Source organism: Sinohyriopsis cumingii, chromosome 1 (genome assembly GCF_028554795.1).
Source record: "Sinohyriopsis cumingii isolate HCF-2022 chromosome 1, ASM2855479v2, whole genome shotgun sequence".
Lineage (NCBI taxonomy): Eukaryota > Metazoa > Mollusca > Bivalvia > Unionida > Unionidae > Sinohyriopsis > Sinohyriopsis cumingii.
The window spans coordinates 189,593,438-189,619,114 of NC_142961.1; the positions used below are offsets into that span (position 1 = coordinate 189,593,438).

Here is a 25,677-nt window from a genome sequence, read left to right on the forward strand (position 1 = left end):
ATTGGTACAATACCACCACATCTCTGCAATTTGTTCTACAAGACGGCTACCACTCTCCTATAGTGGTCTGATGCTCTGACATTTATGAAAAAGATCGGTAGGTAATGATCAAAATTCTATAAAACCAAGGAAAATTTCTTTATGTTTTGTAATAGAAATTATACAGAAATCCATTCTTCACTATTTTTAGTTCGAATCATACAATAATTTTATCTTGATTTTCTTTAAGAGATAAATTTTTGCTCAATTTATCTTTCATTAAAACTAATTTAATAGATCTGATGAGACCATTTCAGATTTTAGAGGTAAAATGTGTGCATTTAATTTTTTCCAAGCAGTAGTCATAAAATAACATGCCAAAAATGACCTATGATCCTGAAATGAAGTTAGTGATATCATCTGTTTAAAATATTTACGTGAAATATGTCACTTTTGAGACATTTTAGAAATGATTCAGCCAAATTTTGACTTCAAAGGAAACACCAATACACTAAAGCCTATCTATAAAAGACAATTAATGGATGATACAAATTTATTCATAAAGGACAGGCACTTATTAATATAGGTTAATAATTATTCATAAATGTATGAAATGGACCAATAATATAAATGTATGAAATGGACCAATAATATAAATATATGAAATGGACCAATAATATAAATGTATGAAATGGACCAATAATATAAATGTTTTTAAATGGACCAATAATATATATGTATGAAATGGACCAATAATATATATGTATGAAATGGACCAATAATATATATGTATGAAATGGACCAATAATATATATGTATGAAATGGACCAATAATATATATGTATGAAATGGACCAATAATATAAATGTATGAAATGGACCAATAATATAAATGTATGAAATGGACCAATAATATAAATGTATGAAATGGACCAATAATATATATGTATGAAATGGACCAATAATATAAATGTATGAAATGGACCAATAATATATATGTATGAAATGGACCAATAATATAAATGTATGAAATGGACCAATAATATATATGTATGAAATGGACCAATAATATAAATGTATGAAATGGACCAATAATATAAATGTATGAAATGGACCAATAATATATATGTATGAAATGGACCAATAATATAAATGTATGAAATGGACCAATAATATAAATGTATGAAATGGACCAATAATATATATGTATGAAATGGACCAATAATATAAATGTATGAAATGGACCAATAATATAAATGTACGAAATGGACCAATAATATAAATGTACGCAATGGACCAATAATATAAATGTACGAAATGGACCAATAATATAAATGTACGAAATGGACCAATAATATAAATGTACGAAATGGACCAATAATATAAATGTACGAAATGGACCAATAATATAAATGTACGCAATGGACCAATAATATAAATGTACGAAATGGACCAATAATATAAATGTACGAAATGGACCAATAATATAAATGTACGAAATGGACCAATAATATATATGTACGAAATGGACCAATAATATATATGTATGGAATGGACCAATAATATAAATGTACGAAATGGACCAATAATATAAATGTACGAAATGGACCAATAATATATATGTACGAAATGGACCAATAATATATATGTATGAAATGGACCAATAATATATATGTATGAAATGGACCAATAATATAAATGTATGAAATGGACCAATAATATATATGTATGAAATGGACCAATAATATAAATGTATGAAATGGACCAATAATATAAATGTATGGAATGGACCAATAATATAAATGTATGAAATGGACCAATAATATAAATGTATGAAATGGACCAATAATATAAGCTGGTGTCCTTTTCACGGAGGTGTCCGTCCAAGTAACACATTAACACCCCCCCCCCCGATCCATCTCTTTTAATGTCGACCAAAAGATGGTTACATATGGTACCATGTATTTGTATGCAAGTAAATAATGAATAATCAAAGCATAGAATTGCCAGTATACAATTACAATACACAGCCCTGATAATGTTAATAATGAATAGCTGCATTTTCTGACAGGTAATTTTCTAGATGATTGACAAATATAGCAGATATCGTTTGGCAGGATAAAATATCTGAATATGAATCAAGTGATATAATGGCACTTTAGAAAGTGTATTATAATTTCCTCTATAATGCTTGTAGTTTTTGTATCTCCATAAGCAAAAGCTGCTGAAACGAAGAGGAGTTAATGCATGGCAGACCTTTCACACTGTCAACTGAAATATCAGTTAATGAAGTTATCATATTTCAGCTTTACTGGATATTCTGCTCATAAATTCATAGATTAAGGACGATTCACATATTGAACAGTGCCATATAGGCCTGCACTGTGTTTACTAGTGCTTTATGTAGACAAATGAAATATTTGTGCAGAAACAAGTTTTCTTCTTTTGGTTACCTTGATCCTTGACCTTTTGAACCCCAAATTGACAGACTTCTTCTGTAACCCAAAGTGCAAGCTATAGACAAAGTTAGGTCCAGGTGTGTGATACTGAACTAATGCTCCTATGTAGAAAGCATTTGTATTCTTTCTGTCACACTGACGTTAACCTTGAAATCAGTAGGGTTCTTCCAGTCATTCACAATGTTTGGTAACTGTAGACTGTCAAGGGCTCAAACTGCTTTATGGAAACCATTCATCAACAGTGAAGTTAACCTCTAATCTTAAAATCAGTAGGCTTCTTCCTTACCCCACATGCAAGCCATCCACAAAAATTTGGTCAAGGTATGTCATGCAGAATGTGTTTCTGTATGGAAACCATACTTATTCTTTCAGTCAGTGACCTTGACCTCGGACTTTGTGTCCCCAAAATTGATATGGTTCTTCTTTATCCCTTGTGCAATTCACAATGTTTAGTATTTGTACACATGAATAATGCAAGTTACAGTGAAGAAATATTCATGTAATGTGCAGATGGATAAACAGATAGCAAACATTATCACATATTATAAGCATTACCTTATGGCAGGTGTATACAAACTCTAAACTCAGTTGGCACAGGTGATCTTGAATTTTAACTAAAATAGCTGTTTTGAAACAAACCATGTCAGGCATATCTTTGCTAGCCAGATGTCATCAGGAACTGAGTCGATCAACAATATTTGGCTAGTGAAGATGCCTTGGTACAAATTCTTCAAGCCAAGCACAATCTTTATGATAATGGTGGTGGTGGTGGAGAGATTATGGTTTAGACAATAAAATCATCACTGGATACTAGATTGCCAACCATAAAAATATAGGTCACAGTAACCTAGTTGTACCTGATGGCCATAGTATTTCTCATGAAATATTAACATGCCAAGTGATGCGAGTCTGCAAGCAAAAGTGTCAAGAAAATATCTACATGCAAACCCCAACCACTGTATTGAAGCCAGCCAGACCAATTTCCCGACCGACATTATTAATCCATAGGTCATGTCATTTGTGATTTAACTATTTATTTAAATGCAGAGATACTGGTCTTTGGATGACATTCAAGGGGTCACAAAAATCTGTCCTTTATGGATAGGTATCCTTACATAAAAACATCTGCAAAGACAGGATTTACCCTAGTAAACCTGTGTCCTGTATATTTTTACACTTTTGTCAAGAAACACATCTAGATTTCTGATATCAATTTACTGCTGTGCCTACATTCTTCATGCAGTGAAAACTCCAGCCTCAGAAATGATACAGTTCTCACTGCTCCATGTCACAGCATCAATGAATACTGTACTAATTAATGATGGTACAAGTGGTGTTCACTGACCCTGAGGGGTATAGCATTACAGGTATCATAACAACTGAGAATTTTTGTTTGGTTTGTTTCTGTGTTTTTCATTAACTTAAGTGTGCCATAGGCAAAACTGAGTACATGTAACTTAATGGTCTAATTAAGCTTTCAGAACACTAATTAAAAATATCCTAGGAGATGGAGAATGACAGGAATAAATTTCAATACAAAGTAATGGCAGTTGCTAAAATCAACTGTGTGGATTGATATGACAGCGGCTTAAAATGTTCCAATATCATTTCAAACTTTCCAAAATGAAGATGATATCATAAAGTGAAGATGATATCATATATATATATATATATATATATATATATATATATATATATCTCAATCATCTCATTTATGATACTCTTTATAACTTTGGTATGACTGTGACAGGTACAAAAGATGGCAATGCATGTAAACTCCTCAAATTTAATTTAACACAAAAGAGTGTTGACTACTGTGAGGAGTTGACCATGTAAAGATTTCAGGAACTTAAAAAATAGCAGGAAATTCTCAAATTATCTTTTGTAAATAGACTGGATTCTTGAAAAAAATTAAGATACAAAGTGCTTGGTTAATTAATACTGATCTTTTGTGTCAAGAGAAATTTTCATCTTAACCCATCCCCCCCCCCACGAAATATTAAAATATCTTGGAGAAGATTAACAATGACACAATTGGAATAAAGGGCCTAATGATTATGTGTGACACCACAGTAGTAAAAGGCCTGATGATTATGTGTGACACCAAAGTAGTAAAAGGACTGATTATGTGTGACACCAAAGTAGTAAAAGAAATGATTATGTGTGACACCAAAGTAGTAAAAGGACTGATTATGTGTGACACCAAAGTAGTAAAAGAAATGATTATGTGTGACACCAAAGTAGTAAAAGGCCTGATGATTATGTGTGACACCAAAGTAGTAAAATGACTGATTATGTGTGACACCAAAGTAGTAAAAGAAATGATTATGTGTGACACCAAAGTAGTAAAAGGACTGATTATGTGTGACATCAAAGTAGTAAAAGAAATGATTATGTGTGACACCAAAGTAGTAAAAGAAATGATTATGTGTGACACCAAAGTAGTAAAAGAAATGATTATGTGTGACACCAAAGTAGTAAAAGAAATGATTATGTGCGACACCAAAGTAGTAAAAGGACTGATTATGTGTGACACCAAAGTAGTAAAAGAAATGATTATGTGTGACACCAAAGTAGTAAAAGAAATGATTATTTGTGACACCAAAGTAGTGAAAGAAATGATTATGTGTGACACCAAAGTAGTAAAAGAAATGATTATGTGTGACACCAAAGTAGTAAAAGAAATGATTATGTGTGACACCAAAGTAGTAAAAGGACTGATTATGTGTGACACCAAAGTAGTAAAAGGACTGATTATGTGTGACACCAAAGTAATAAAAGAAATGATTATGTGTGACACCAAAGTAGTAAAAGAAATGATTATGTGTGACACCAAAGTAGTAAAAGGACTGATTATGTGTGACACCAAAGTAGTAAAAGGACTGATTATGTGTGACACCAAAGTAGTAAAAGAAATGATTATGTGTGACACCAAAGTAGTAAAAGAAATGATTATGTGTGACACCAAAGTAGTAAAAGAAATGATTATGTGTGACACCAAAGTAGTATAAGAAATGATTATGTGTGACACCAAAGTAGTAAAAGGACTGTTCCACTGAAAGATGCATGTTACCCAGGTAAGGCAGTTTTTTTCACAAATATATGCCAGGGTACATTGATTGCACAGAGTTCATATTAAAATGATAACAAAATTCTAAACTGCATCTATGGGTGAGTACCCCACTTTAAAAGTGCCTTCCCTGGGTCCCATATATGTTTTAATGGAACAGCTCTAATGATTATGTATGACACAAGGGTAATAATGGGCCTCATGATTATGCGTTACACTAGAAAAATAAATGGTCTGATGATTATGTGTGACACTACAGGGATAAAAGGTCTGATGATTATGTGTGACACTACAGGAATAAAAGGCCTGATGATTATGTGTGACACTACAGGGATAAAAGGCCTGATGATTGTGTGACACTACAGGAATAAAAGGTCTGATGATTATGTGTGACACTACAGGACTAAAAGGCCTGATGATTATGTGTGACACTACAGGACTAAAAAGCCTGATGATTATGTGTGACACTACAGGACTAAAAAGCCTGATGATTATGTGTGACACTACAGGACTAAAAGGCCTGATGATTATGTGTGACACGACAGGAATAAAAGGTCTGATGATTATGTGTGACACAAGAAATAAAGGGCCTCATGTTTGACTGCTTTGTTACTGAACTGATACAACTGACTCCCTGTTTGCCTGACGACACAGCTAAGTACATTACTAATCATTTTAAATAAAATTTGGGAAAATAGTGAAAAGCGATGGTGATACCAATACTGAAACCTGGAAAGGATTAAATCAATCTTTTGTTCATCAGCAAGCTGTATTTGCAAAACCATGGAATGAATGATAAATGACAGCCTACTCTGGTATCTCGTATCCAACAAAGTTCAGAATTTCAACATGGATTAAGATGCCAATGGACCATCTAGGCCGTCTTGAGATTACCATCTATCAGAGATGCCTTCATATAAAAAAAACCCCATATATAGTTGCCATCTTTTCTTGGAAAAAAGCTGATGACACTACGTGAAGTACAGCATTATAAAATAACCTTTTCAACCTAGGTCTAAGGGACTGGCTACATAACTTCATCTCCAATTTTAGGAAATACAGAAACTTTAAAGATATCCTCAGGAGACGAATATACCTCAGGAGGCAAATGTACCTCAGGGCAGCATGCTGATCAATAGGAAAATCATGTCAAATGCCTTAATCTAGAAACTGACTTTTCATTATATGATGAAGACATTTCTATCTGCTTTAGATCAAAGTGAATTAATACTATTGAACATAATTTACAGATAAGCAGAAAGAGTTCAAAAATGGAGAAAAAAATGGGTTCAAATGTTCAAAACCAAAAACTGTATGCACTCCTGCCAAATATAGTGTATTCATGATGACACAAAACTATCTTGATGCTTGTCTTATTCCTGGTGTGGCGGAGAACAAATTTTTAGGTTTTTTTGTTTTTCCATCTGTAAAAGTAACTTTTCTTCCAAGTTAGATACCACTAGGACAAATGTAACAAAAGCTTGATTTAATACAAGATGAAGCAAACACAGATTGCTGAGCAGATCGGAAGTTCTTGCTCCGATAATACAGGTGATTAGTAAGATGAAAACATGGCTATGGCTTGACAGTGTATGGATCACCATGTAAATCTATCTCTAGATGCTTGATCTGATAAATGAACACAGTATATTTGTGTGATGATATTGGAACTTGCAGTCATTGTTCTATAGGCTTAATGTGTTCAACATGGTTCCCATGCTTTTCTAAAGATAAATTTCCAGGTCATTTCCAACTTTTTCCCTTGGATCAAATTAATTATTACAAGGTTCACATATGACCATTACTAAATGGAATTAAAGAACATTTTAGATTATAAAACATGCATTTTCTAAATCTACAGATATTTCTGCTTCAAGACTCTCCAAAACATCTCAGTCAGAAAAGATGATCATGTACAAAACCACAAAATAACTTTGATTATATTCCTATAAATTGGCATGTAAATGTATAGAATAAAAATTTTAACTTCACTTTGCTGACCTGCATTATGTTGTTAAGTGGGAACAACATAATGAACATAAATCAGTTGTGTCTCCTTTCAAACCTTTAATTCTAATGAATTCTATAGCAATATATATATATATATATATATATATATATATATGCATCTTGTACAAAGTAAACATTTCCTGTTAGAGTATATATATAAAAACAATAAACGCAAAGAATTAGAATATTGTCTTGTAACGAAAAGAGCTTAACCCTGAATTTATGTGTGCCAATAAAATCCCACACAAGATTTTTCAAACAACGTAATCTTCTTAAGATGATCTGGTTAAAAATCCATCATTTAAAAAACGTTTTGAAAAGGGTTAATTTAAATTTCGACAAAAGACCATCACAATTATATATTGTTGTATAAACAAGAACTGAATTATTCTGATTTATTTTCTCAGAAATGGCAAGTAATATAATCGTTATGTCTTTGATCTGCTGAGAGACTAGATGAAACAACAGCATTACTAGTCACATGACTTCACAAATCTCAAACGATAACATCAGAAGTCCAAGTCATTTTATATCAACAAGTCATTTTTAATGTTGTTGTACAGAAATTTGATTATATTAAATGAATCAGACACCTTTTGTAGAAACCAGAAAGAACATATAATTCTCAACATATTTATTTTGAGAACAACGACAAGAAGCTTGTCACTGTCATAGCATTCTGGCTGGTCTGATTCATCAAGCAGAGAGCACATGTCAACGAGGTAGTCATGTGATACAACAAAACTCCAGAATTTGTTTTTGGAATAAATATGGGGAATTTTGTGTCCTTTTGTTTTTGTATTTTTATTACAACCAGTATATAACTTTCATTTAATACTTTTCTATGTTTTTCTTTACAACATTTGAAAGTTTGGGTTGTGAGATTTGTGTTCTCATGCGACTAGCAATGCAAATCGCGAGTACCAGGTCACATTTCATCAACACCATAGTTTTTTCTTGTCTTTCAGCAGGTTAAAGACATAATGATTTAAATACTCGCAATTTCTGAGCAAAAAATAAGCCATTTTCATACCGATTTCATGCATGTATGACTCGATTTAACAACGTCTAAGTTTGCTAGGTCATCCTTTAAGCAGCTATGCTTTGCCACCACCAGGCTGGCCTCCTGTGATGCAAGACTGATTTTCATAACTTCCATGTAAGGAAAGAAACGGATATCAAGCTGACTGTGAAAATTAAAGTCTACTAGACGAATCTAATCCATTGAGTATTTGGATTGACTCAGCATCTAATCCATTGAGAACATATGTTTATTGCAATAATCCATAGTGCACCCTACGAATATTCTGGTTAGAACAACATTAATTGAACTCGCTATCAGTTTAGTTAAAACTCAATTATGTGATTGTTTCCAGCGTCAAGTGGTGGTGGAAAATTCCTGGGTTTTTGATGACTTTCGTCATTATTTGCAAAATTCAAGTATTTTCCCCAACTTTTTCCCAATAGCATGGGAACCCTGGTTCAAAGTGACACCCCCACCCACTGCAAAATATGAGCAGACAACTTCTTTTCAACTCCATGCTGTCAGTTTTCTGGTTTGCATGCAATGATCCCACTTGGGAGCTTGAAAAACTGTTGAGACTCAAAACCCTCAAACACTGTCTGGATGGTTGGCAGGTATGCTTCAAATCAAAGCAGATAGATTGGGGTCAGATCTGTATCATTTTCATTCCAAATTGGCAACATATTACGATAGTGTTTTAGTGAAAATCCCAAGTCAATATGAATGTCAGAATGGATTTTAGCTTTTAGATATGCATTCTTTTAATAAGGAACAACCAAATAGGCTGCGTGACAATATCATTAATTTTGTAACTTGAACATGAGCTTGTATTCTGTGTTTAAATAGATATTACTCTCATTGTAACAACATCCATTGCAGTCTCTGAGCATACTGCCCTAAGTATAACCATCTTATAATGAAGTTCTTGATACAATTTTACAACTGAATATTGAAATGGGATTCATGCCCAAGGCAACCTTATGACCAAAACCGCATTATAATTAATGGTCTTATAGCAAGGGAGTATGGCACTGAGAATACTGCATACAGGCTACCCCACCCCCTGAGGTATAAGCATCATAACTGCTATTATGTGTCAAGAAAGGGCATAATTGATATATTACATGCCAGAATTACAACACCTATGAAAATTTATTTTTGTTACTGACCTGAATCTGCAGCTGGTCAAATTTTTTGTCACAAAGGGCAAAATCCATATGGATTAAAACCAGAATACAAACACAAAATGTATCTCATATTCTTCTTTAAAGTTTGTAAAGTGGTGTTAATTTGTCCTTTTGTTTGCTCTTATGTGTTTTGAAGTTTGAAAACATCTATCTGCTCTTACATTTTCCATCATATAACATCCACAACTCACACCATAAAGCATTTCGCATAACATCTGGCTCCATTTTGTTTGAAAGTACAGATTGGTCTGCTACTGAACTAGCTTATCAATAAAATGAATCAGCAAGGAAAAGTTCATATTTGAAAAGTCCGTCTGTTTTCTTGGAAACGAGTCATGTACAGCTGCTATTATTAGCAAATAATGAAAGTATTTTTACACTATTTTTAAGCAGCAGTCATCTTTATTCTCAACTTTATATGATTGGAATCAAAGATGACAAAAGCAATTTTTTAATGCTTTTTGTATTTTATTTTTTAATGTACCAAAAAAGCATAAACCAACATGTATATGAGCGTAAAACTTAATTTGGTTTTTAAAAAAGCATCATCATTATGCCAAAAGCCTAATGGTTGGCATGCATGATAATGGGCTAGGAGGCCTACAATCTTTTATTCTAATTGGTTAATTGTTACTTTGGCGAGTATGTAGACCTTACCTCACTTTGTGGTGAAGCTGGTCTGGAGGAGTCCAAGCTGGCAACTGACTCGGAGTCAGGGGCAGGGATAGTGATATTCACATCATCCTGTTTCACCTTCTTGGCATCCCGCTTCTGAAATACCAAGTTAAACCTGCATTTTCAACCATTTATGTATTGCACACAATTAAGCTGCAAAGTCAGAGATGCACACAATTAAGTGTCAAAGTCAGAGACCTCATTAATATGCACGGTTCTTAACTGATTACTGACTGAACTCATCTAAGATTTCAAAGATATAAACCCATATTTCAAGTTAGATAGAAATTGGATAAGAAATATGGACTCCACAGTGGTAGCAAGAAACTATTTACAGATAAACACATGGACAATGCAGGGCTTAAATTAGGGAGAATACTCTGAATTCTCCAAAACGATTTTAAACATCAAACCTTACATCACCTGAGAAAAGAACGTAAAGATATGATGCCTCACATATCAGTTTTGAATTTCTGCAGAACATCATTTTTTTTCCATAGATAAACCTTATTGGCTCCCATCCATTTTGACATATTACCTGAAGATTTTCTGGTGAATTGGGCTGCAAAGCTGGCATGATTTTCTGATTGGTTAATATTCAACTGCTATTGCTGGACAAGTGCTTGTGTACACTTTCACTAAAGAGACATTATGAATGGTTTGATGCTCTTGCTATACCAGTGTTATGTTACAACTTTCATTAAAGAGACATTACGAGTGGTTTAATGCTCTTGCTATACCAGTGTTATGTTACAACTTTCACTAAAGAGACATTACGAGTGGTTCGATGCTCTTGCTATACCAGTTATGTTACAAGTACATAACAAATTTATCTTACTGGAAAATCATAATCTGAATGAATCCACCAAAATCAGGGTGTGTGGCATCTCTAGGACAGATCTCTTTCATATACAGGTTAGATCTGAATGATTCCACCAAAATCTGGGTGTGTGGCATCTCTAGGACAGATCTCTTACATATACAGGTTAGATATGTAAGTTAACTTTATATAAGGGCTCATAAATTTCTTTGTGAAAATGAGTTCTTTATGTGGAGGTCTGTTATGGCATTTTTTAAAACTGTAAATCAATACTTACCTGCATCAAATCCTTTGCATATAATTACCTATTGTGCATCATCCCTTGCATATAATTGTTCAGCATCATCCCATGCAATCAGTAACTTAGTTCATCCTTCCTTGCATACAATTACCTACAAGTTATCATTCCTCGCATATGATTACCTGCTGTGCATCATCCCTTGCAACTAATTACCCAAAAGTCATCTTCCCATGCATATGATTACCTACAGTGCATCATCCTTGCATGTTTATCTACAGTGCATTCCAACTTGCATATGATTATTTTTGCATATGATTACCTACAGTGCATCACCCATTGCATATTATTGCCTACAGTGCATCACCCCATGCATATGATTGCCTACAGTGCATCACCCATGCATATGATTACCTACAGTGCATCATCCCATGCATATGATTACCTATAGTGCATCACCCCATGCATATGATTACCTATAGTGCATCACCCCATGCATATGATTGCCTACAGTGCATCACCCCATGCATATGATTGCCTACAGTGCATCACCCCATGCATATGATTACCTACAGTGCATCACCCCATGCATATGATTACCTATAGTGCATCACCCCATGCATATGATTGCCTACAGTACATCACCCCATGCACATGATTGCCTACAGTGCATCACCCCATGCATATGATTACCTACAGTGCATCACCCCATGCATATGATTGCCTACAGTGCATCAACCCATGCATATGATTACCTACAGTGCATCACCCCATGCATATGATTACCTATAGTGCATCATGATTACATACAAGTTATAGCCAGATTTTCATCATTCTTTGGACAACAAATTATTTAAATTTGTATGGCAAGGAAATCTTCACAGCCCTATTCCTACTCTAGACAGTGCATGGATAAACATCAAAGAAATTCAAATTATTGGCCATTTGGCACTTAAATGGTTTGAAACTAATTACAGAAAAACAAACTTTCCATTGCCGTATTCAGTACTCGGCATGGCTTGTAAAGATCATTCATATTAACAGATTACCATAAACTGTATATTACAAACCTGCCATGTAGTACTTTATATTACATTTCTTTTATGTAAATTGTTCCAACACTGACTGGATACACAGGTACTGAAATGCTCCAGCATTGATTGGATACCCAGGTACTGAAATGTTCCAACGATGATTGGATACCCAGGTACTGAAGTATATTTGTAGATGTTTAAGTAGTGTACTATGTCACTGTTGCTAAGTGAAATTATTTTTTATGCAATGCATCCAAAATTGCAAGATACTATTAATTTGGGACCTGTATCTCACACAGAAGTGACTCTTCTTGGAGTTGTGTGACCCTGACTTTTGAAATTAATAGGGGTCTTCCTTGTCTCAAATGCAAGTCAAACAGAAAATATGGTCAGGATAATTTTGTGGAAACCATTTTCCATGTGACCCTGACTTTTGAACCATCAAATCAATAGGTCTCTTCCATGTTGTATATGCAAGTCATGTACAAAGTTAAGGCACATTGTAAAGAACAAAGTTTGGAGAAAACTAATTTTTAATGCTTTTAACGCCCTTTGACCATAATATCTGAACTGCTGACCCCAGAGGAACTCTAAAAATATAAGCCATCCACAAAGTTTGGTCAGTGTTGGTGATAAGTATGGGAGAAAATGTGCAGAAACCGATCTTCTTAGTAGAGATTAGAGTCACAAAGACACTTTGACCTTTTGACCTCCAAATCACCAGGTGTCATTCTTATATTAAATGCAATCCATTTACAAAGTTTGATCAAGGTATCTAGTTTAAGAGTCAAACTATTGTATGGAAACATTTCTTTCTTCTTCAGCCCTTGTGACTTTAGCTTTTGACCTTTTTTGTGTCCATAATCAATATTTCTTTTCTGCTTCAGATGCGTGTTAATGGTGGAAGGTGAAGAACTATAGTTATGATGCAAACATGAACTAAGATGGATGGACACACAAATACAAAATCACCACATGGTAGCTGTATAAAGATGTTGAAAATATTAAAATCTCCTTTACACGATTATTATAATACCTACCTTGACATATTTATCTCTTTTCCTTTTTTTATCTTTCTCTTTGTTTGTATCTTCCTTCTTACATTTCTCGTCTTGTCTCTGCTTCACTAAAATTCCAAAGACAAGTTAAGCATATAAATAGCTGGCATATTTAATAAATGTACAAAAGGTAACAAATATTCTTATATATTTTGTAAATGAGGTTGGGAAGTATAACAAAATCATTACACTAAAACCTAATAGAATTATGGAAATTTCTGAAATTTTCAAAAATCTCAAAAGGTTTTCTCACTAAAATCTTCTGTAATTAATGAATGCAGCCTTGTAAACATGAGTGAATGTTATGACGGATATGTCATGGAGATATGAGACCAGAAAGCCTGGACATGTATGTCATGGAGATAGAGACCAAAAAGCCAGGGCCTGCATGTCATGGAGATGGAGACCAGAAAGCCAGGGCTTGCATGTCATGGAGATAAATACCAGAAAGCCTGGGCATGTATGTCATGGAGATAGAGACCAAAAAGCCAGGGCCTGCATGTCGTGGAGATGGAGACCAGAAAGCCAGGGCATGTATGTCATGGAAATAGAGACCAGAAAGTCAGGGCCTGCATGTCATGGAGATAGAGACCAGAAAGCCTGGACATGTATGTCATGGAGATAGAGACCAAAAAGCCAGGGCCTGCATGTCATGGAGATGGAGACCAGAAAGCCAGGGCTTGCATGTCATGGAGATAAATACCAGAAAGCCTGGGCATGTATGTCATGGAGATAGAGACCAAAAAGCCAGGGCCTGCATGTCGTGGAGATGGAGACCAGAAAGCCAGGGCATGTATGTCATGGAAATAGAGACCAGAAAGTCAGAGCCTGCATGTCATGGAGATAGAGACCAGAAAGCCTGGACATGTATGTCATGGAGATAGAGACCAAAAAGCCAGGGCCTGCATGTCATGGAGATGGAGACCAGAAAGCCAGGGCATGTATGTCATGGAAATAGAGACCACAAAGTCAGGGCCTGCATGTCATGGAGATAGAGACCAGAAAGCCAGGGCTTGCATGTCATGGAGAGAGAGACCAGAAAGCCAGGGCCTGCATGACATGGAGATAGAGAACAGAAAGCCTGGGCCTGCATGTCATGGAGATAGAGACCAGAAAGTCAGGGCCTGCATGTCATGGAGAGAGAGACCAGAAAGCCAGGGCCTGCATGTCATGGAGATAGAGAACAGAAAGCCTGGACCTGCATGTCATGGAGATAGAGACCAGAAAGCCAGGGCTTGCATGTCATGGAGAGAGAGACCAGAAAGCCAGGGCTTGCATGTCATGGAGAAAGAGACCAGAAAGCCAGGACCTGCATGTCAAGGATATGGAGACCAGAAAGTCAGGGCCTGCATGTCATGGAGATAGAGACCAGAAAGCCAGGCCTGCATGTCATGGAGATGAAGACCAGAAAGCCAGGGCCTGCATGTCATGGATATAGAGACTAGAAAGTCAGGGCCTGCATGTCATGTTGATAGAGACCAGAAAGTCAGGGCCTGCATGTCATGGAGATGGAGACCAGAAAGCCAGGGCTTGCATGTCATGGAGATAGAGACCAGAAAGTCAGGGCCTGCATGTCATGTTGATAGAGACCAGAAAGCCAAGGCCTTCATGTCATGGAGATGGAGACCAGAAAGTCAGGGCCTTCATGTCATGGAGATGGAGACCAGAAAGCCAGGGCTTGCATGTCATGGAGATAGAGACCAGAAAGTCAGGGCCTGCATGTCATGGAGATAGAGACCAGAAAGCCAGGGCCTTCATGTCATGCTCATGATCTTAGTTTCATGATTTATCCAATGTAAAAACAAAATCTATGAAGCAGTTTACAAAATGTAAGCGGTTTACAAAATGTAAGCAAACGAAAAGACTTTACCTAAAACATAATGCAAATTTTATGCGACTCTGACCTTGATCCCAAGATAACAAAAACAAGAGCACTGAACATGGAATGAGTCATCTTAGTTTGATAATGATTCGTTCCACTTATGAAGAAAATCCAACAAGGGTTTAGAAAAGATAAGCAAACTGATAAATTTTTACCAAAACATTAATGCACTGTTTCTATGACTGATGTTGACCCCAAAGTAAGAGTGTCTGAACAAACATGTTGCAGAATGAAATTATCTTAGCTTCATAATAATTCATGCCAAGTATCAAGATATTTTGGGGTTAAGTTTGCAAAGAATACTTACATTTGTTTTCCATTTCATCGTCATCTATAAGCAAGGAAACAACCTCTTTGGGTTTGAGAGTGTCTGGTCGGAAGTTCCCACCACTAATCACCATTCTCTGAATCTGTAAATTTCAAAACCTTCTTAGACTAGTGAAAATAATAAAAAGGTTAAGGTTTCAACAAATTTTTAAGTACATCAAATTTTGCTAGCTTTCCTTCATTCTTTACAATAAGAATCAAATCTGAGATTTTTTTCCATATCAAACATGATCTTGTAGGACATGGTTCATACAGAATTCTGAATGATAAATTCAAAGACTTTTCCCAAACTTTCAAAGACCTTCAAAGATCATTTTGGAGCTGATCCAGTCAATTACAGTAAAATTATGCTACAGAATCCAAGCTTACACAGGTCAATTGACAACAAAATGATTCTTTTATGGACAACATTACAGCAGGGCCCTAATAAAGAAGTTACTATGTAGAAATGACAATACCAATCGCCTGAAATGTTCCACAATTTTGTTTTTCACTCCAATAACTGTCATAATTTTAATTGCTGTTGTAAATGGAAGTAAAATTTTGGAAACTTGATCTGCAGACCAATGGCATAAATTGTTAAATTTGTCTGCTTTTTACTAAGATTTCTTATCAATGAAAGTTGTACATACCTCACTTTTCTCTTTTGCACGCTGCAGAATGCGTTCCTCTATGGTGCCCTTGCAGACCAGTCTGTAGACCGTGACCTGTTTTGTCTGCCCCAATCTGTGTGCCCGGTCCATGGCCTGCTGGTCAACAGTAGGATTCCAGTCACTGTCATAAAATATCACCTACAAGATGAAATCAAACAAGCAATTTGAGTGAATTTTTCACAGTGATCTTGATGATGACTACTCTAAACAACAAGCCTCATGCTCCTTCTTTGCCAAAAAGGCCACAGGATCCTTTTTGTCCAAAAGGTAATACACTATTTTTTGCCCAACAGGCAATAGGCTACTTATTTGCCCAAAAGGTAATAAGCAATTCTTTGCCCAAAAGGCAACAAGCTCCTTCTTTGCCCAAAAGGTATTAGGTTCTTCTTTGCCCAAAAGGTAACAGGCTCCTTCTTTGCACAAACAGTTATAGGCTCTTCTTCGCCCAAAAGGTATTATGTTCTTCTTTGTCCAAAAAGTATTAGGCTCTTCTTTGCTCAACTGGCAACAGGCTCCTTCATTGCCAAAAGGTATTAGGCTCTTCTTTGCTCAAATGGCAATATGCTCTTCTTTGCTCAACTGGCAACAGGCTCTTCTTTGCTCAAAAGGTATTAGGCTCTTCTTTGCCCAAAAGGCAACAGGCTCCTTCTTTGCCCAAAAGGTATTAGGTTCTTCTTTGCTCAAATGGCAACGGGCTCCTTCATTGCCCAAAAGGTATTAGACTATTTTTTGCTCAAATGGCAATAGGCTCTTCTTTGCCCAGTAATAGGTTCTTCTTTGCTCAAATGGCTACAGGCTCCTTCATTGCCCAAAAGTCAAACCAATGATGAACCAAATAAGGGAGTGTAAAACCCATGTTGCAAAGTAGAAATGAATGGTCTTTATTTGAGTCATTGTTACCTTGAATTTTAAGCTGTAGAACCCAGAATCTACATCTAATTTACTTCCCATATCTGGAAGCACATTCAGTTTGACTTTTTTTTTACCCCCAACTAAACAGGTTTCTTTCTTGCAATGTGTGCAAGTAATCCACAAAGTCTAATCAAGTATGAAATACAGAAGTAAGCTTTCCAAGTAGAAACCATTTTCCCCCCTAAGATAATGAGTCTCCTGAAAGGACTGATGCTCTGATGGCTGAATAGAATTTCCAGGAATTCAAGATAAGGCCATTTCTTCCTGTTAATCACTGAGGTTTGACCCCATCTTAGATATTCTACAGTGATAACATTTTCAAATTAACTGCTGTGGTGGACATCCTATTGGTACTGGTTTTCATTCAGGCAAACAAGGCATCATAAAAAGTCACAATGTGAAAACCTCATGCTGATATGACTTTTTGTTTGGGAAGAATAAAAACAAAAAGATTTTGAAGATGGCTGCCATGGATATCAGACTGGTACCATTTCCATTTGGAATCAACTAGACATTATATGAAGTCTGGTGAAAGCATAATGCCAATATTACCAGCCATCTATGAGACATAATAATAGCAACGTTTACAATGCAGCCAGATTGACTCCATTCTCATTTATGACTAATCAGACACCACAAGAAGTTGTTTAATAAAAGCTCTGTGCTGACATGACCATCCATCCTTTGGGATTAGTTATAACAAGATTTTTAAGAAATGGTGGCAATACTGGATGTGCAAACCATTTTCTGTCAGGACCAACCAGACATCACAATTCTTCCAGTGAAAATCCCATGGCAAAATTATTTTCTGTTCTTGAGGAGTGGCAATAACAAGATTTTTAAGATGGCCACAATGGTGGCCTTATTAGACATCTGACTGACACTATATTTTCATACAGGACAAAGCAGACATAATAAAAATTCATTATAGAAAACCCTGTATGGATATGACCATTCAATAAGAAATAAAATATCAAGTTGCAAAAATTAAATAATCCTCATATATACATAGTCCAAATGTATTATTTAAACAACATTCCCTTAATAAGCCCAAGAGTTTCCAGTGTGGCACTTCAGAGTCCACATTAAAAAATCTTCTGTATCACAGGGTGGAAGTTGATACACTACACAAGAATTTATTTGGATATTAGTTGACACTGCAGGTCATGCACTATGGTAAAGTTCACACTTCAGGAGGTATGCAAAAACCTGGTATGTTTGTCATATACCATAAAAACACTTAATCTTTATGATTTGTTTTAAATGTGGGATTCCACATTCCAATTTATATTTATGAAGCTTGTTTGAATTTTTTTAAACGTGTATTTTGCCAACATGTCAATCTATGTATAAAATAAAGTTACTGTGTGGAATCCATTTTTCTTTTAGTCACAGTGACTTTGACCCTTCCCCTCAAATTCAATAGGATGCTTTCTACACCAAGTGCATTAGTCAAGTGAAGTCAGAGTATGTGGCCTCCATCAAAAGTTATCATTCTTTAACCACTTTTATTATATGAATCAAAGTGATTCTCTGAACCAGTGACTTTGATCTTTGGACCCCTAAATAAATAAAAAATTCTTAGCTAAAGTGTAAACCATAAACCATTCACCTATTTAGGTCAAGATATGTTTTCTCGATGTAAAGTTAGTATCAGTCATTTTCTTTTTGACCTCCAACCTCCAGATCCACAGTAAATAGGTTTCTTCCTTACCTCATATGCCAGTCAACAGATGTGATCTAGAACTTAAGTTTTTGTAAAGAGTTAACAAAATAAAAAGGAGAAAAGAGTGACATGACATACTGTACATTATGGTGGAAGACAAAAGTATTATATAATATTTTATGATTAAACAGAGAACACTTGGAATGTAATTACAGTACGTAAGAGTAGGTATCATGTATCATGTTGAACTCACAGTGTCGGCTGCTGTCAAGTTAATACCCAGACCTCCAGCCCTTGTACTAAGTAGGAAAACAAAAATGTCTGATCGAGTCTGGAAGTCTGCAACCATATCTCGGCGTTCTGAAATCTTGGAGGATCCATCTAGCCGCATGTAGGTGTGTTTTCTGTGCCACATGAACTCCTGCAAGAAAAATGCAAGTGAAATTACAATGATCAGATTCCATCAATGTCAAGGTTACACTGAACGACAGTTTGCAGCAATAGAAGATAACAAATTTAATTTTGTTTGTGTGCGTAATCACTCATAGTATTATAAAAACTTGCATTTTATTAGGAGACTTGAATTTATGGATGAATTTAAATTAAATGGCACGTGTTCAAATTTACTGTAGCCATGGCACTGATGCATTTATCACGGGACCTGAGAATCTGACAGAACATCTTTCCGAAAAACTGCTAACCCTGTGTTGAAACATTATTTTTATATACAAGAAATACCCCTGCCCCCGCAAGAAGGTTCAAGTGTATTTGTTTGCTCTCCTCAGTAGAGTATCTGTCCCCATGTAAGGGTCATTACACTACTCTCAGTTGAGTATTGCCATGTAAAAGTCATTACACTACTCTCAGTTGAGTATTGCCATGTAAAAGTCATTACACTACTCTGAGTTGAGTACTGCCATGTAAGGGTCATTACACTACTCTGAGTTGAGTACTGCCATGTAAAAGTCATTACACTACTCTCAGTTGAGTATTGCCATGTAAGGGTCATTACACTGTTCAGTTAAAATATCGATCCCCATGTAAGGGTCATTACACTCTCTCATTAGAGTATCTATCTCCATGTAAGGGTCATTACACAGAAAAATCAAAATGTGCTTGGTCACTAATCCCCCTCCTCAATTCAGTATATAAAATTTCATGAAATCTGCAAAAAAATTAAAGACCACAGGCTTCTTTACGAAATACATGTACACCAAGACAAGAACATGCTGATGAGTGAATTCTGTCAGTTTTACAGGATTACAGAGACCAAATCAGTTTCTACGGACAGCATGTGCTGCCAATTAACAGCAGGTCAATAGTCACTAAACATTTATAAAGGTCTCTATACTCTAAGCAGACTATCATTTTCTTTTGCAGGGATTGTTATTGTGGCTAAAAAATAGCTATGTAAAATGTGACATCATACTGATGATGTCATAATATTCCAGTATATTATCCTATGTCAGGTGTGGATCTATCGTGGGTCACAGCTTTTTGTAAGTTATTCACAACCAAATAAAGTATTTGATGCCTAAAATGTAGTTAAGATCTCTCTCTCACTCTCCCTGTGAAGGAATTTCACTTTCAATATACAGTTCATGACTTCAACACTTACCCTGCAAGACTGAAGCATCTGTTCCATTAGTTTTATAGTGCTATATTCCTGCCACATTGTAATCATGTTCATTTTATTTTGTGGACTATAACCTAAATTGCAAAGTTCAATGCAGGAATAAATACTGAATCTGACTGAAAGCTAGCTGCCCATCAGCTTTCAATGATAATTAAATATTCCATAAATCTTGACATAATTGAAAGTGTGCCATGCTACTTCCAATATCAAACACATCAAGTCATGGCTGATATCATTATTCCATATCAATGTCTGATGAGGGCTTAATTTTCTCAATGTCCTGTCAAACCACTTTAGTAGTCTGGCTGTGGCAATTACACCACATGTCAATCATCTGCTGGTATGGTCAGCCATTGTAACTTGTTGTGCTAATGGCTAGAGGTCACCAGGATCCTTGACCTCTGGTTAGGAGCTGGAGCCATACAGCACCTGTACCAGGCAGCAAACATTGTCCAGTACTTCATAAAACCTTGACTGGTCCAGAGATGCTGACCTTCAATATGTGGCAGGCATTCAGACAGAAAAGTGATCCAGTACTTGTAAGCAATAAAACAGACCAAATTACTAGTCAGTGTTACTGCTTAATAATGCTGCCTCTGCTCCTGCAGATGGTTAGCTTGACCACTGGTCAGCAGACACTGTCAATTATCAGCTAATTAGAAAGCCCACTAGATTTATCTAATGCCTTCAAGTCACTGTTTGAGATATATCACACAGAACCATTTAATTCAATAATGATGCAAGTTACAAGTCTATTACAAGTATTAATACACTCATATCTTTACAGGTCTACTCTCCACCATGTTAATTATTTTGTATTTTGTCAGGATTGACTGCACAAATTTAATGTGCAGTTTAAAAACTAAGTTTGTGTCAATATCATGTTTTCTGAAAGGAGTAATTCAGAAAATATTATCTTTTAGTTAAGGGGTAGTCTTTGTTGGTCTTCTTTCCTACAGTAAATTTACCACTTAAACAATTTGGTATTTTTCATTAAATTTCCTTTTTCCACTGTACGAGGCATATTAATTTTTTTTAAAAAATGAATTGTTTTCTAAACAGTTTTTAAAAAATGCAATACTCTCAGAGATGTTGTCTTTATTTGCTATATCATGCCTAGAATGGGTGCCAAGTGCCTAACCCAAGAAATAACATTACAGCTAACCAAAGGCTGTCCTGAGCAGGTATTGCAACTGTGACCCTTGGAGTACACTGTCTGAGCTACACTGACTTGCTCTGAGCAAGGAAAATGCTAAACATCCTTTGTAAGTATAAAAAAATTATGAAAATAAATTTAATGAGACCTAAAAAAGTGAGGACCTTAACCAGGCTTTTTGTTAATCCTGCCATGACTCGGGAGTCTGTTTTCAGCCATTCATTATACTGTATTACTTAATCAATCTGAAATGTTTTACATCCTTTTATTTCAGTACCATTTTATCCCATCCTTTGGAATTGGAGCTTGTGGACACATTCAACATGCAATGGCCATTCTCAAGAGCAATAAGAATGTGTTCTAGAGTTAGCTCAATATTTTTTATCTATTGCATAGTGTAAATAGCATATACCCAGATCTGCTGTCATATAATGCACTAGCAGATCAGTCTATGATGTTCACTGAAAAGTACCAAGCACAATCTAATCGCCTGGTACATTATGTGACAGCAAATACCCTGTACCATTGAAAGTGTGTCATGCATGAACATGCTTGGTCAATACTTAGAATTAGAGACAGAAAACATACATTCCCAGCATTGTACCCTAGCATGCTTTTGTGGGTTTCCCACAATTTTTATCCCATGTCCCCCAAACCTTACTGCTGTGTATCCATGGAAATGCATTTCATCAGGAAAAAAATGTCAATAAATATGCCTTCTAATTTTCTTCAGTTTACATTCATCCACATGTGTTAGTGCTAGCACATTCATCCATGTGTGTTGGTGCTGGCACAATCATACATGTATGTTGGTGCTAGCACATTCATCAATGTGTTGGTGCTTGCACATTCATCCATGTGTGATGGTGCTGGCACATTCATCCATATGTGTTGGTGCTGGCACATTCATCCATGTGTGATGGTGCTAGCACATTCATCCATGTGTGTTGGTGCTGGCACAATCATACATGTATGTTGGTGCTAGCACATTCATCAATGTGTTGGTGCTGGCACATTCATCCACATGTGTTGGTGCTGGCACATTCATCCATGTGTGTTGGTGCTAGCACATTCATCCACATGTGTTGGTGCTGGCACATTCATCCATGTGTGTTGGTGCTAGCACATTCATCCACATGTGTTAGTGCTAGCACATTCATCCACATGTGTTGGTGCTGGCACAATCATACATGTATGTTGGTGCTAGCACATTCATCAATGTGTTGGTGCTGGCACATTCATCCATGTGTGTTGGTGCTAGCACATTCATCCACATGTGTTGGTGCTGGCACATTCATCCATGTGTGTTGGTGCTGGCACATTCATCCATGTGTGTGGTGCTAGCACATTCATCCATGTGTGATGGTGCTGGCACATTCATCCATGTGTGTTGGTGCTAGAACATTCATCCATGTGTGTTGGTGCTGGCACATTCATCCACATGTGTTGGTGCTAGCACATTCATCCATGTGTGTTGGTGCTGGCACATTCATCCACGTGTGTTGGTGCTGGCACATTCATCCATGTGTGCTGGTGCTAGCACATTCATCCATGTGTGTTGGTAGCACATTCATCCATGTGTGATGGTGCTGGCACATTCATCCATGTGTGATGGTGCTGGCACATTCATCCACGTGTGTTGGTGCTAGCACATTCATCCATGTGTGTTGGTAGCACATTCATCCATGTGTGATGGTGCTGGCACATTCATCCATGTGTGATGGTGCTGGCACATTCATCCACGTGTGTTGGTGCTGGCACATTCATCCATGTGTGTTGGTGCTAGAACATTCATCCATGTGTGTTGGTGCTAGCACATTCATCCATGTGTGTTGGTGCTGGCACATTCATCCACATGTGTTGGTGCTAGCACATTCATCCATGTGTGTTGGTGCTGGCACATTCATCCATGTGTGATGGTGCTAGCACATTCATCCATGTGTGATGGTGCTGGCACATTCATCCATGTGTGTTGGTGCTAGCACATTCATCCATGTGTGTTGGTGCTGGCACATTCATCCACATGTGTTGGTGCTAGCACATTCATCCATGTGTGTTGGTGCTGGCACATTCATCCACGTGTGTTGGTGCTGGCACATTCATCCATGTGTGCTGGTGCTAGCACATTCATCCATGTGTGTTGGTAGCACATTCATCCATGTGTGATGGTGCTGGCACATTCATCCATGTGTGATGGTGCTGGCACATTCATCCACGTGTGTTGGTGCTAGCACATTCATCCATGTGTGTTAGTGCTAGCACATTCATCCATGTGTGTGGTGCTAGCACATTCATCCATGTGTGTTGGTGCTGGCACATTCATCCATGTGTGTTGGTGCTGGCACATTCATCCATGTGTGGTGCTAGCACATTCATCCATGTGTGATGGTGCTGGCACATTCATCCATGTGTGTAGGTGCTGGCACATTCATCCATGTGTGTTGGTGCTTGCACATTCATCCACGTGTGTGGTGCTAGCACATTCATCCACGTGTGTTTTGTGCTAGCACATTCATCCATGTGTGTAGGTGCTGGCACATTCATCCATGTGTGTTGGTGCTAGCACATTCATCCATGTGTGTTGGTGCTTGCACATTCATCCACGTGTGTGGTGCTAGCACATTCATCCACGTGTGTTTTGTGCTAGCACATTCATCCACATGTGTTGGTGCTAGTACATTCATCCATGTGTGTCGGTGCTACCAATGGCCAAAGTTGCAGGGATGATAAAAACTAAGATGGAAATTTGTTTAAAACAAAATATTTGCCAATAAAACATGCAAGGTTTATGCTTGTCTACTGACTTGCAATGAAAAGTTTTTGATGGCTTCAAATGAAATGTATTTTTGAAGTTGAAGTCACACCTATGTCACCATTTACAGGTTGATTTAATGACGAAATGGACAAAATTTATTCATATACACAATGTCAATTAATCAATGAATTATTCATCTGAAGAAGAAAAAAAAGAAATTATTTTTAATAAATCCTTGTAGGTAATGAGTTGATGCTAAAGTGCATGGTGAATCAGATATTCATGAGTTACTTTATAAAATGTTTATTATAATAATGTATGTACGTGTCCAAGGAAAAGATGACAACACAGAGAAAACAACAAAGTTGTGGTGGTAAAAACTATGTAAGATTATCTCCTGTTTTAGAACTATAAGAACACTTAAGTACCATAACCACTTTTTTTGTTGTTGTCATTATTGTTTTAGATTTAACACCATTTTTCCATACGACAGACTATACATAGCAGACAACATATCTGGCGGAGGAAGAACCTGGGAAAACTCCAGGAAGAACCACATACCCACATTCGCTGAACCCTAGACTCAAACCCACGCAGACAGGTGAGATGTCAGGGATCTGTAAAGGCATGCATTTTAGACAATTTGGTCACTGGGGGCACCAATTCTCCTTTGTCTCTTAAAAATGTTTTGTGTCCCCTAAATCTGAAAGATGGGGGAAGAGTGTCCCCTGCCCCAAACCTGACAGATGGGGGAAGAGTGTCCTCTGCCCTTGAGGTGCTAGATGAAACACTACATTCCAAAAAGACCCCACTCAATGCAGGAGGCTAACATGGTGGCCCAAACTTCATTGTGGCATAATGTCTTCAAACTTTTTTATGGCCATTAACAGGATGTACTTCTGACTCGAATTCATCAGTCTGTACATAAGATAACATCTCAATATTTCATCAAATATGTGGAAGTGTTTAGTATTATTTATCTAACTTATAAGCATCTCCATTAACCATGAACAGGGATAGCCTGGTATGATGACAATGATGCTCCCGTACAGCATTGATCATCAGCTATATGGTATCACAATACACACTGCCTACACAAAATGCAAAATAAATTAGCAGGGCAATGTTTCCAAAAAA

The 25,677-nt window shown here is 36.5% G+C and overlaps 1 protein-coding gene across 1 annotated transcript in view; it reads right to left on the reverse strand.

Moving 5' to 3' along the window:
• The window catches only part of LOC149808564 (chromatin-remodeling ATPase INO80-like), a 172,678-nt gene that overhangs the window by 18,739 nt on the left and 128,262 nt on the right, over window positions 1-25,677 (reverse strand). Inside the window, exons 29-33 of the mRNA XM_089979145.1 lie at window positions 19,247-19,414; window positions 16,395-16,553; window positions 15,743-15,845; window positions 13,536-13,621; window positions 10,386-10,499 (exon numbers count right to left, since the gene is read on the reverse strand). Coding sequence (XP_089835271.1) covers window positions 10,386-10,499; window positions 13,536-13,621; window positions 15,743-15,845; window positions 16,395-16,553; window positions 19,247-19,414 — 630 coding nt within the window. The remainder of the gene's footprint in view (window positions 1-10,385; window positions 10,500-13,535; window positions 13,622-15,742; window positions 15,846-16,394; window positions 16,554-19,246; window positions 19,415-25,677) is intronic.